Genomic DNA, 15,186 nt, shown 5'->3' on the forward strand with positions numbered 1-15,186 from the left:
AATGGCCCAATAATGGGATCCACCATTCCATTATTGTCCCATTATTGGCACCCAATAATGGACCGCTAATGGTAAAATGGTGGGATGTCCACGCCGATGCCAATAATTGGCAACATTATTGGGCCAATAATTAAAAAACCATTAAGCCATTAAAAAACCATTAATAAAAAAAATTTTTTATTAACTTTTATTAAATAATAAATTCATTTATTTAATAGTTATTTCATTTATTATTATTATTAATTATTAAAAATATTAATTTTTTTATTCAATTATTTTATAGAAATGGTTATTATTTTCTATCACATCGAAATGTGAATAACCCTTTCGTTCAGAGTCTAAAAATTATTTACCTCACTCCATCAGTGCAAAAATAGGAGAGGACGGGCAGAATAAAATTCCACAAATATTCGTGAGAATGCTGCCTCCTTATATACTTTTCAAGTTTCATGTTAGTTGCAAGAGAGTTTGAACCAACACCTCCTACAGAGCGTTGAGCGAACTACATATAATGATGATAATTTCTGCAGCGTCGGTCGGTAAGTATGTAGTTCGCTCAACGCTCTGTAGGAGGTGTTGGTTCAAACTCTCTTGCAACTAACATGAAACTTGAAAAGTATATAAGGAGGCAGCATTCTCACGAATATTTGTGGAATTTTATTCTGCCCGTCCTCTCCTATTTTTGCACTGATGGAGTGAGGTAAATAATTTTTAGACTCTGAACGAAAGGGTTATTCACATTTCGATGTGATAGAAAATAATAACCATTTCTATAAAATAATTAATATTTTTAATAATAAATAATAATAATAATAATAAATAAATTTATTATTTAATAAAATTTAATAAAAATTTTTTTTTTATTATTGGTTTTTTAATGGCAGCCAATAATGTTCCAATAATGGTTGCCAATTATTGGCATCGGCGTGGACATCCCACGATTTTACTATTAGTGGTCCATTATTGGGAGCCAATAATAAACCTAGAGAAAACCAATGGCTCCCAATATTGGGCCATTAATGCACCAATGGTAGATTAATGGCTATTTCCCATTGGGGTGCTATCTATGCATAATATCAATTTGCGCAATGAGGCTTTAAAGGCTGGCAGAGAGATGCCAAAAAAATCAATTTTATCATTATATGTATTTGATTCTCTACACCGGTTTACAGTAAAATTACCAATCGAACAAAACATATTTTTTCGACTAGTAGGTGTTTTTCTAGTAAGAAAACCATAGTTTTAATATTTTTCCTCTTGTAATTTTTTTGTAGCTTTAAATTTTGCATTTTCGAGGTGCGACGTGATTTAAACTTACCTATAGGAAAATTAGATTGTCAAAATATAATGAATAAGACGCCATTAGAAAGGTAGATAAATTACCTTTCGATCCATAAGTCATAGAATAAAATTGAAAATTGAGAGAGTTAGAGTCGATTAAAGATCAAATTTTATAAAAATTTTTATGATTTTTAGACACTTTAGTAACTTCTACTATTTTTTTCCACATCAAACAGTAAAAAATGTTTAGGTTTTAATTTTCTTATTGATAGTATTTCATTAGGAAAATTTTGAGCTCTTTTGGACCACGATTGGATTAAAAAAGACAATTCTACACTAGATTTAGCAAACGAAACTACTTTTTTCATTTTTAATATCCCTTCAATCTTAGTGATGCATAACGATACGAGATTTTCAATTATATCACTTCATATTGATCGTTTTTAAAATGTTAAAATAGTAAATATCGTTCATTCATTTGTTTTTTTATATATCGTATCGTACTGAAATATCGATTGACTCCAAACGATAATTTCAGTTTTTATTAGAAAATAAAAATTTATTCTACATTGACAGAACAAAATAAAAAAAAATAATTTTACCAGGGGGCTACATAAAACGCAGTCACTTCTTAAAAAACCGTATTTTCACTAAAGCTTAAGGAAACTTAAAAAAAGGGAATTTTCATCATTTTCCTTTTGTAAATTTACACTGTAAATAATAAAATGAATCTAAAGTTACAAAATTTAATTTATTCTTTTTTGGTGTATTTTGAGTATATTTCAATACATGGTTGCCACAAAATGATAAAACTATGGCAAGAACAATATCAATTAATATCTGGGTCATCGAAATGAATTTAATTCACAATTAAGTATAACCACAGCTGATAATACAGCCACACAAAAAAAAAGTTCTGATCTGGGGGTCTCACTATGTAGACTTTATGTTTTTTGGGTCTCTGAATCCGAATCCGAGGTCCATTTAACCCCATCAGATCAGGATATTGACATAACCTCAAAAACCCAATATGGCGGACTCATTTTTGAAAAGTTCATTGGATTCGCTTGAAATTCGTTACTCGGGGGTTTTTGGGGTCGCTGATTACGAATTTGAAGTCTGATTTCAAAAATTCAAAATGGCGGATCCACTATGGCGGACACGTTTTTGAAAAATTCATCGGATTCGCTTGAAATTCGTTACTCTGGGGTTTTTGGGGTCGCTGATTACGAATCTGATGTCGGTTTTTCAAAATTCAAAATGGCGGTCCAATATGGCTGACACAGAGATATTGGATCCGACATTTTGAATTTTTGAAATCTGACTTCAAATTCGTAAGCAGCGACCCCAAAAACCCCAGAGTAACGAATTTCAAGCGAATCCGATGAATTTTTCAAAAACGTGTCCGCCATAGTGGATCCGCCATTTTGAATTTTTGAAATCAGACTTCAAATTCGTAATCAGCGACCCCAAAAGCCTTCGAGTAAGAAAACATAGGCGAATTTTGTTACATTTTGGTATTTTGAAAAATAGTGACCAACCCTTTCAAAGTTTCCTTCATATTTGACGTCACATTTGGTCCGCCATCTTTAAATTTTTGGGGTCGCTGAATCCAAATAATTGATCAAAATTTAAAAATTCAAAATGTCGATCAAAAATTTCAAAGTTTACGGATTTAAAATTTTTTTGTTCACCATTTTAGAGCCGACATTTTGAATTTTTTAATTCTGACCAAAGATTCGGATTCAGCGACCGCAAAAACTTTAGAATATTCATTGATATTCATATTTTATTTATTACAGAGATTTTCCTTTTAGATGCCGCTATAGCGGTCATACACATTGGTGGCATGAATTATTTTTGCCTCTATAGACGTCATGCACTGTGAAGGGGTTAATGATTAAAAAATTATCAAACTTGAAAAAATGAAATTTATTTTGTGTTTTTGAAATTAAAGCAACCATATTTAATTTTTGGGTTGAACTAAATTCTTTTTTTCACACCCTAATCGAAAAGAGCGCACTCAATACCTATAAGAAACATACTTGCGGTATAAAATATGATCCGTTTTATTCATAAAAGTATAGGATGAAATTGCGCAAAGAATTTTCTTATTTTAGGCGTTAATGGGTTAATCATTAAAATATTATAATATTAGGGGAGAGTGGGGCAAACCGGCTAGGTGTCAATATCACCGAAATAGCGAAATTGTCAAAAGTGTTGCTTAGAATTTTGAAACAACCATGTGTAGTATACCTTATTTTTAAACAAATATTTATTCTCAAAATTAGCCTATGGGGCAAACCGGACATAGGATATTTTCATTGTATCAGAGTTTCATGAAAGTTATTATTAATTAGAATGTTTTTTCATTAAAATATTTGCTTTCAATGTAAAATAATTGTCTTTCAATGGAATCGTTCATAAATGATGTCACGCAATTTTTCGGGATTTTAGACCACCCCTCCTCCTGTCACACAATTTCACATGTAAAAATACATTGTGTCAGGTTTAGTAGATACCCCCCCTACTCCCAAATACGTGACATCATTTGTGAACGCTCCCACCCGTGCAGAAAATGCCCCACTTTGCCCTATTTAAAACAGGGTTCTGGTCGGGGACTCGACACTTCTCCCTATTAAAATTTTTTTTTTAATAAAGTTTTTAGAATTCCTTTTTGTTGTAGAAGCTATTATCAATGAAAGGCAATCATTATTTTAGTTATTTAATAATTTTTTTATTTTAGGGGTTTGACTAGAATTCCTAGCCAGAACCCCAGGTAGGGTGTTCATTAGATTTTAGATAGGGTACTGATCAGGGCCTCGACAGTTTTCCTTGTTTAAATAAAGTGTAAAAAAATTAAATCTCTAAAATTACTTTTAATAAAAAATAATGAACAATTGAAGAATACAATTAAAGAGAGTAATTATACTATCGTTTTAATAATTTTTTTATTTTGTGGGTTTGACCAGAATTTCTGGCCAAAACCCCAAGTGAGGTATTCACTAGATATTAAATAGGGCTCTGATCAGGGCCTCGACAGTTTTCCTCGTTTGAATAGAGTGTAAATGAATTAAGTTTTTTAAATTAATCCCCATAATAAAATTATAAACAATTGAAGAAATTAATTAAACGGAGTAATTATACTACATTTTTAAGAATTTTTTTATCTTATGGGTTTGACCAGAAATTCTGGCCAAAACCCTAAGTGGGGTGTTCACTAGATATGAAATATGGCTCTGATCAGGGCCTCGACAGTTTTCCTCGTTTTAAAAGCATGTAAATAAATTTAATTTTTTAAAATTAACTTTTTTAAAACAGTTATTTAAGTTAAAAAAGCGTGTTCTTTTAAAACACTTTATAAAATAATTATGGTAATATATTTAAAAAACGAAAATACATATAATTTTTTTTCCTTTAAGTACAATATTATAATAAAGTCTATTTTGATACAGGTCACTAAATGGTAGGGAAAAAACAAAACATTATTTTTCGTTCCCGTATTTTCTTGGCCGAGCCAATGCTTACTATCTTAAAGGAAAATTGTAATATCTTTTTTTTTAGTTTTCTTTTTAGACATTCTTTCGCGGTAAGTTGTTTAAAACCACGCGTTTTTCGAAGCAATACTAGTAATTAACAATTTTAAATGTATTTTAGCGTATAATGATAAAGGGTTATTAGGTTATATTGTAATATGTATATTTTATGCTATGTATTATATAGATATATGTATATATATATATAGTTTAATATATAACATTTTTATAATCTAATAATACCGTACATTATAACTTAGTTATAATTTTAGTTTTAATAAAAAATTTAAGTAAATTTAGTAAATTAGGAAAGGCTGAGTAATTTTATTTTTTAATTTTATTTTAAGAGAATTCTTTGAGATATAGGAATAACTCGCGAGAAGACGCGCGACTCTGTCTCTGGCCCAAGCGAAACGAGTGAACCGTACGCGCATCGCGTTGAGTCAGAGATAGGAAGCGCAGACGCGAGTTGCCCTCTCTCTTAGAGAAGTTCTCCCACCGTACGTTTTGGGAAGTTGCAGATCGAGGGAGCTCGATGCACTGGACCAAAACGTCAGTTTTGTCCTGAGCTCACCTAGAGGTTGGTCTTCCTCCTCCGCTCAGCCTAACCACTACGTTATACTTATACTAAAATTCACAAAATTGTACTTAGAAAATTTTCACCCAAAATTGGACTTAGAAAATTTTCGGGGAAATTTGGACTTAGAAAATTTTCGAAGAAATTTGGACTTAAAAAATTTTCGAAGAAATTTGGACTTAGAAAATTTTCGAAGAAATTTGGACTTAGAATATTTTTGTCCAATTTTGAACTTATAATATTTTCACCCAATTTTGAACTTAGAATATTTTCGTCCAATTTTGAACTTAACATATTTTCGTCCTTAGGAACTTAGAATATTTTCCCGAGCTCCGATACTTAAATTTCTTCATTGACTTGTACTTTTAAAATAAACTGTCTTTGAAATTTTACATGCTTTTGACTCGATTCAATTCATTTATTTGCATGCACCCCCCCCCCCCGCCGTCTTTGAACATAGCATAGTATTGAGTTAGATATCCTCTCAATACCAGTGCACTATATTTCATTGAGCTGGTTATCCTCTGAATATTAGAGTAACACCGAACTGGTTATCCTCTCGACATCCACACATCACCACCGAGTTGGTTATCCTCTCGGACACACAACATCATACGTTGAGTTGGTTATCCTCTCGACATCCACACATAACAACCGAGTTGGCTATCCTCTCGGACGCACAACATCATACGTTGAGTTGGTTATCCTCTCGACATCCACACATAACAACCGAGTTGGCTATCCTCTCGGACGCACAACATCATACGTTGAGTTGGTTATCCTCTCGACATCCACACATAACAACCGAGTTGGTTATCCTCTCGGACACACAACATCATACGTTGAGTTGGTTATCCTCTCGACATCCACACATAACAACCGAGTTGGTTATCCTCTCGGACACACAACATCATACGTTGAGTTGGTTTTCCTCTCGACATCCACACATAACAACCGAGTTGGTTATCCTCTCGGACACACAACATCATACGTTGAGTTGGTTATCCTCTCGACATCCACACATAACAACCGAGTTGGCTATCCTCTCGGACACACAACATCATACGTTGAGTTGGTTATCCTCTCGACATCCACACATACCAACCGAGTTGGTTATCCTCTCGGACACACTACATCGTACGTTGAGTTGGTTATCCTCTCGACATCCACACATAACAACCGAGTTGGTTATCCTCTCGGACACACAACATCATACGTTGAGTTGGTTATCCTCTCGACATCCACACATACCAACCTTGTTAGTTATCCTCTCGGACACACTACATCGTACGTTGAGTTGGTTATCCTCTCAATACACCAACACTTTTCATCGAGCTGGTTATCCTCTCGATATCCACACACATCAACCAAGTTGGTTATCCTCTTGGGCTTACTACACTATGCTTCGAGTTGGATATTCTCTCAACACAACAACAATCAACGTCGAGCTGGTTATCCTCTCGACATCACTCCGTTATCAAGTAGATCAATTAAGCGCTTATTAGTAACTCTCTTTTCAACTCATCGAACCTTTGTTTACCGACAATCTCAATTGTCCATCTCTGAGCCAGTTAATCTCCCCCCTGCAATTTGACTGGTATCAATTTATTAATAATAACAACTAAATTATAAATAACGAATAATAATAGTTATTAAATAATTAATGATTATACATTTATTTAAAAATAAAAATTATAAATTTAAAAAATAATAATTAATAAACAATTATTAACAAATTATACTTAATGAATTTTAATAATTATTAATTTATAGGATGAATTTATCATTTGGTTTGTATATATATTATATTATTTTAATAATAATAATTATTTTATATTATATTAGCTTAAAGTGAGAAAATGATTCGGAGAGATTGTTAAATTTAACACCTTTAATATTTAATAACTATTTTTTAAACATAATTAATAAATTTGAATAAAATATTTATTAAATAAATATTAATTATTACTTATACATTTGAAAACAAAAATTATAACCTTTATTAATATTATAAAATTAAGGAGTCAGAATGGAGCGACAACCTCCAAAAGAAAAATGAATTAATCATAAAACCAAAAATTATATTTTTCAAAAATTTTTAAGTTTTTCTATTCTTGAAATTATATTATTTTTATCATTTTCACTTTTAAATTAGTCAAACTCGAGTCAAAATGACTATAATACTTCATTATGTTATGTATAAATATGTTGTGTTCATTATGTTTCTAATATAATAATATTTTTAATTACAGTAATTTTATTGTAATTTCTTTTGAATAAAATTAACCTCACAAAATAGGGCAATTTTAAGAAAAACTGACAAGGCCCTGACCAGTTTTTCCCTAAGTAGGGCATTGGTCGGGAACAGCGTCACACACTAGTCGGGCACTGGTCAGTTTCTCTACCCAGAGCCACACCAGAGATCGGGAAAACTGTCTAGTACCCTATCAGGCCCACATTTTAATTTCTGCACGGGGCAATGAGAATTAGACCCTTTAATACTGTTTCCTTGATAATTTCAAACATTTTTGTTTGTTATTAAAAAATTATTTATTTAATTAAAATCCAATCCTGTATTATTATTAACATTATTACAACCATTGTTCACATGATTCTTTATGTTTGTTGTTATAGTAGATTATACAAATGCAATATTATAGATAAGAAACCTAACTGTTCGGTTTACCCCAGGGGGTGGGTCAAACCGGTCAGTTGGCAAAATTTTTTTAAGTTAACGCAGCAACTAAACAATGAAAGATAAAGTATAGGTGTCTCTGGAAAAAAGTTGCACAATTAAATGAACTTTTAAACAACACATCGAAAAATGAAATCGGTTGATTCATTTAGTCACAAGAGTAAAAAACCGTTAGTATGTCTGGTTTGCCCCACTGTATATTAACACCATAGACATGGAAATGTCATAAAAAAAATTTCTCAGAGAAATTAACAAAATTGAGACTTTTTTCGACTTACTTTAAAAAATTGCCACTTTTTCGTCTTTTCCTTCAAACTTCAAATATCAAAATACCACAATTTTTTAGTAAAAAAGGGCAAGTTATTTTGATTTTGATAATGCGAAAAGTAACTATAAACAAATTATTAAAAATTGTTTTTGAATCCTTTTTTAAGGCATAATTAAATTTTTGAAATATATGTATAATAACATTTTTTTGAATAGTTTAAATTTTGTAAAATTTAATTGAAAAATAATTAATTTCTTTTAAGTATTTTGTTATAATTTTCAATATTTTCAATTTATATTTCCAAAAATCTAAATACATACAAAAATAATATTTTAGAATTATTTTTAACATTTTGGAAAAAAACATTTATATTCAAAATTGTAATTGCTATTCATCAAAAAATTAATTAGTTTTTTTTAATTATACAAAAACTCTTTTAAAGAAAACAATTAAAATTTGGTAAAATCTTTTAAAAATAATATAATTTGTATTAAAAAATATTAATAAAAATGATCAAATTTTTCGAGAATTTTAATCATAAGTAGGACCATAATTTCTCAAAAAATTCAATAAGTCCAAAAAGTAAATATTCATAAATTTTTATTTACATTGTTCGAAGACACAGGCCAACAAAATTTTGTTTCCCAACCAATAGAAGCCAATTCTTATAGGATTTTGTCCGTAGAAGACGAATTTGACCTTGAAAATATTGGATTGGCTCTAGTTTTTAGGCAACTTACGTTTCAATACGTAAAATACGCATTTTTGGCATTTTTTGAATGAATGTAAAACCAAATACCGAAACAGTAAATCTGTCTGCATAGGACCAAATTTCAGCTTAAATACTGCTCTTTAATATCCAAAAACAAAAAATTTAATTTATATACACTTTAACCTTTAATGTCCAATGGAACATACGCTGTTTCATAAACGTATTGAAAATAACATTACTTTTGACCAGGTAAGACAATTTAAGTAAAAATTTGTCTCTCTTGGGGTATTTGTAGTCGCTGCGTAGAAATCCGTATTCAGATTGTAATATTGAAAATGGCGGATTTAATATGGCGAATTTTTTTTTATTTGACATTTTTATCATAAAGGTGTAAACTATTTTTAAAAATTAGTTCGAAATTTTTAATTTTTATATTTCATAGCAGATTTATAAGCAGCGACCACAAAAACCTTCAGAGAGACTAATTTTTACTTAAATTGCCTTACCTGGTCAAAAGTAATGTTATTTTCAATACGTTTATGGAACAGCGTATGTCCCATTGGACATTAAAGGTTAAATTGTATTTAAATTAAATTTTTTGTTTTTGGATATTTAAGACCAGTATTTAATCTTTAATTTGGTTCTATGCGGACAAATTCACTGTTTCAGTATTTGGTTTTACATTCATTCAAAAAATGCGAAAAATGCGTATTTTGCGTATTGAAACGTAAGTTGCCTAAAAACTAGAGCCAATCCAATATTTTCAAGGTCAAATTTGGATTCTACGGACAAAATATTATAAGAATCGGCAATAACATTTCAGGCAACATGCAATTGATGAAATTTTGTCGGCCTGTGAGATAATTGAATCTTAAATACGACGCCTCCTGTTCATATAATGCTTATTGAAAAACAAATGCAAGATCATTCTTATTCAGTTTCTAGTGCAAGACAATTCTTATTCGATTTTCCGTGCAATAAAATGCTTATTCAAAATTCTATGCTAAAAAGTACAATCTGAAATTAGCTTACACTATGAGTTTTATAAAATTTTCAATTGAATATAATTTTTAATTACAATTGCTTAAACAATATTTCTTAGTACGTAAGAGATAATCAAGTATTAAATTTTCTAATAACAATAGATACGCACTGAAATTCTCAGATATTTAATTGCAATTTAATATTAAAAAGATGATTTAGGGTTACATTTATTGTTCTGTCAGTGGCAATTGTTTTGCACACAATTTTGAATAAGCATTTTATTGCACGGAAAATCGAATAAGAATTGTCTTGCACTAAAAACTGAATAAGAATGATCTTGCATTTGTTTTTCAATAAGCATTATATGAACGGGAGGCGTCGAATAATTATACGAATTAGTTTTTAAAAATATTTGCGATTGTTCACAACCGGAGGGTCAAAAATTGGTGAAAAATTGTCCATTTGGTTTATGGAACAACGAATAAATTTTTACCTCTCACTCATATCTCGTTCTCGATCTCCCTCTCTTTCACTCCTTAATATATCTGTGAGTGAGAAAAGAAAAATAATTAGCCAATAAGGAAATAAGACGCCCTTTTCGTATTTTGGCTTGAAAGTGAAATTCCCCACTTTTCCTTCCCCTATCAAATTCTGTTCCTCTCTTTCTACCTGAGACGGAAAATGGTGAAAACATGATATCCCCTTCTAAACCCAAAAAGTAGGCATTACTTTCTTAACTATTCGTCTCTCTTTCGCTCCTACTCTAAACTAAAAGGAGAGACAATACCTCCTTCCCTCTCTTTCTCTCACTGTGAACAGAATATAATTGTGACTGTCCACGAGAAAACAGGGCTTAGCTCCCAAACGTGAATTTCACAGGGCGAGCGATTGAAGTACTACGATTGAAGTTAACTACGCTTGACATACCCAGCTTTAAAACGATATATTGTCGAAAATAATTGATATTTTTAACTTTTGACTTTTGAATTTGAAAAAGCAACATAAAATCTGTCGATTACCATAAAAAACTCAAAATTTATTTTTTGGACCTAAGCCCTGTTTTCTCGTGGACAGTCACAAGTTACTTAAGTGTCTAAAAATCATCAAAATTTCCATGAAATTTGATCTTTAAACGACTGTAACACTCTTAATTTTCATTAAATCTTATACTGTGACATATGTATCGAAAGGTAATTTAATTATCTTTACAATGACACCCTATTCATTATATTTTGACATTTATATTTATAATAAAAATGAAAAAACACTAAATTTTTAGCGTTTTTATGGTTCAAAGGGTCTGAACCACGGGTTAATATTAAAATTTTTTATTTCCAAATATTGTGTTCTTATTTTTACACAATTTGAAAGGATTTTAGGGGATGAGACCCAATAAAAAAAACTTTTTATTTTTTTGGGACACCCTAGTGTACACTGCAGTATGTGACACAAACATCATAGACGACATAACAAACGTGTAATATAAAATTTCCCTCAAAAGGGAAATATTGTTTATAGTATAATCGCAAGCTAATGTAACCTTTTTCTTAGAAAAAGTCATAGTAGAGCACTTAGAAGCATTTAAAAAATAGAATTTTGCTGGCACCAATCATTAAGGTTGTTTTAAATCTTCCTGAAAATTTAAACAATCATCAAAACTATTTATAACCAAGAAAAGTTTTAGGTCATCCGCAAAAAGTAAATAGAAACAAAACTGAAAAATATTCTTGATCTTATTAATATCAATTAAATATAAAAGCGGACCAAGATTTGAACCCTGCGGGACACCTGAGGTAGCCATAAATTCACATGAATAAGCGTCATTAACCCTTACTACTTGTGGTCAGTCATGAGTAGCTCATACTATTAACAATATTATGCAGAAGTAATTTCATTTGTTCATTCAGACATTTATAAGAAAGTCACCATAAAAGCTAACACAAGAATGAATACGGATACAGGAACAGGGCATTCGACGAACGATTTTTCGTGTGATGCTTGAGAATAAGACTTAAGATTTGTATACAAAAATTGCTAATTGAATTTGCTCGTATACGAACCATGTTCGTGCGGTTTCGAGAATAGCACTCCTGAACTCTTTTGAGGTGCACTCGGGAACTCTCGGGTGGAATTTAAAACACACCCTTAGGTGTCTACCGTAGAGAGTCACATATGTTTGAATTGAATAAAACTGAATTATCAAAATATTAGCATTATGCATTAACAACATTAAAATATTGTTTTTATGTGTAGAATAGACTAAGGCAAGGTCACTACTTTTTCATTTTTTGAACTGGAGCTCCGAATTCAGAGTCAATAAAGACAAAAACGAAAAAGGTTTTAAAGATTGGTACTTACGCTACATTTTATTCTATAGATGAAACTTCTAATCTCTTGATTATCAAATTTATAAGTCATAAATTACGAAATCAAAAGCTAAATGATGATCTCGCCGCAGTCTACTCTATATAACAACTGCATTGAAAGTATTTATTTAGAACTGAATTGATTTTTATAAAATTTTTATAGATTGAAGATGCTGGCAAAATTTCTTATATAAGTACCACAAACCCATTGAAAAGTAATTGGATTCGTTACATTAGACCATCTGAATCCAAAGGGGAAAGAAATATAACGGTTATTACTAAACGGGGTGAATTACATTTAGTTACAACTCAAAATATTACACCTGGAATGGAGTTAACGTACTGGGCTGATTCGCAATCTACAACTTGGACGAGGAAGAACAAAATAGATAAAACAAGTAAATATTTTTTAAAAATATATGATATATATATGGGGCATTCTTTGTCAAATTTTACCCCCTACCTGTCCATTTTTAATTTTAACGAAAAAAATCAAAATAGGACCCCAGGTGAGAACTGACATTTAGCCATAATGTAACACTTATTTAAGTCTGACGCTCCAGTCCTTGTTGAAGATTGGCGTTAAATCTTCAATCAATGCTGCGGAACCCTAATGCAGGACTGAAACAATGGTGCTTCCACTGTTCCTAAATTTACGCGTCTCTCGCGCTCATTCAGTATAATATGGATACATATGAATTGTATATAATAATAATAAATATTATTATTATTACTTTTATTCATATTATATGCGTGTATAAATTTAATGGCAATAAGTTACTATTTTAATAATTAAACCCCTTGATGCAAGAACCAGACATAGACCATTGAAATTAAATGGGTTGCGTCTGGTTCTTGCATCAAGGAGTTCAATTATATTATTTTCATATAAATAGTAATATATTTAACAATAAATATCATTTGAATAGTAATATTAAAAAAATAATTTTAGTAAAAAAAGACAATTTTTCTGTTTATCGTTAACATTTTTTTCTTGATTTTTTAACAGACTTTTAATATTATTTACAAACATGTTCACAGTTTTTATTCACAACACAACACCCAATTTTATTATTTTATATAACGCTTAAAACAAAGAATGAAAAATATTCGCTCGCATGTGGGATCGAACTCACGCCCCCCGCGCCCCTAACGCATACCGGAAGTCTTTAACGCACGTATTGAAACCGCTCGGCCACAGAAGGCTGGAAAGCATCTCGCCTAATCTACTATATCAATGCCAGTGTCGTATATTCTGTATATCACTGTCACTCAATATTGGTTCATCATGGGACACAAATGTTTGTCCCATGCTCGATTCAAGACTTGGTCAATCTTGATACAATATTCAGTTTCTTTATTACCGTGTGCACTGAACAATATTAAATATAAATATATTTATAAATTATTTAATATTAAAATATTTTTTATGATAATTTTATAAGTTAAATTACATGTTATTTTTTTTCTTGCACAGTGTCAAATTATTATTTTCAAAGTTCAAGGGTTTCGTTTATCTGAAAAATTTGCAACGATAAAATGTTCATTAGGTAGTAATAAATATTTATGCCTAGTAGTTTTACACTGGGATTAACTGTTTAGTAAATATTATCAAAAAACTATTTTTTGTCAAACGCGCTCGACTAAACACAAATAACCTTGAAACTTAGCATTACTAACTCAACACATACGTTAAACTCTTGAGTTGGCAATGCTAAAGTCTCAAGGTTATTTGTGTTTAGTCGCGCGCGTTTGACAAAAAATAGTTTTTTGATAATATTTACTAAACAGATAATCCTAGAGTAAAACTACTAGGCATAAATATTTATTACACCCTAATGAACATTTTTTTCACTGAAAATTGTTTAGATAAACGAACCTCTTGAACTTTGAAAATAATAATTTGATACTGTGCAAAAAAAATAATAGGGGAGAGTTGTCAGGGTTAGGCAGGGTTTAGGGTTGAGCCACCGCATTTATTTTGTTTTATTGCACTAGCGCCATCTATCTTTTTACGTAAATTCTTGCTACTAATGTCAGCCATCTATTCATATGAGTCGCAGTTAAATATACAAACGCATACTTAAGTATTGTGCCACTTAGTAATATAGGCTCAGCAAAAACTTTTTTGGGTGTCAAAAGAAGAGAACTAAATGTAGAAGAAATGTGTAAATAAGTTTACAGAAATTGTTCATTAAGATGATATGTGAAAATGTGTAACGTAATTTGGTGTTTGTGTCACGCGTCTGTGTTCTGTGCGATATGACGCAAAACGACGCGTGTGTTAGTGTTGAGCCATGAGCGGTTGTTAGAGTTGAGCCACCCGAAATTTTGCAATTACAAAGCGTACTTGCAACAGAAATTCATTTTTTTCACTTAAAGAGGTGTTAAAAACTGCATTTCCATTGGAAAGAAAGTAAAACAAATTTTTTGATAACCTTTTTTCAATTTTTCAATTTTGTTCATGAGAAATAAATTATCTAAAGTTATATGAAAATGCATAATATGGGATTTTATTTTAATTTCATGGTTCCTTTTCTCATTCCCAAGTGTCATTCTATCATTTGAAGGTAATTTTTAATCATTTACCTAAATATTTCATTGATTTTCTACAGTGGCTCAACTCTGGCAACCATGTTCAACCCTGGCAACATTTTTTTTTAAATTGCTTATAACTCCGAATCTTTTGGTCAAATTTTTTTACAATGTTCAGCAAAAACATTGCATTTGATTTGATCTTTCCAACAATATGCGCAAAATCGCGAAA

The 15,186-nt window shown here is 30.8% G+C and overlaps 1 protein-coding gene across 1 annotated transcript in view; it reads left to right on the forward strand.

The window, feature by feature from the left end:
- Positions 1-15,186, forward strand: part of LOC122499580 — a 48,295-nt gene that overhangs the window by 20,300 nt on the left and 12,809 nt on the right. Inside the window, exon 3 of the mRNA XM_043608024.1 lies at positions 12,583-12,817. Coding sequence (XP_043463959.1) covers positions 12,583-12,817 — 235 coding nt within the window. The remainder of the gene's footprint in view (positions 1-12,582; positions 12,818-15,186) is intronic.

This window comes from Leptopilina heterotoma, unplaced genomic scaffold, assembly GCF_015476425.1.
Source record: "Leptopilina heterotoma isolate Lh14 unplaced genomic scaffold, ASM1547642v1 Lhet_17, whole genome shotgun sequence".
Classification (NCBI taxonomy): domain Eukaryota; kingdom Metazoa; phylum Arthropoda; class Insecta; order Hymenoptera; family Figitidae; genus Leptopilina; species Leptopilina heterotoma.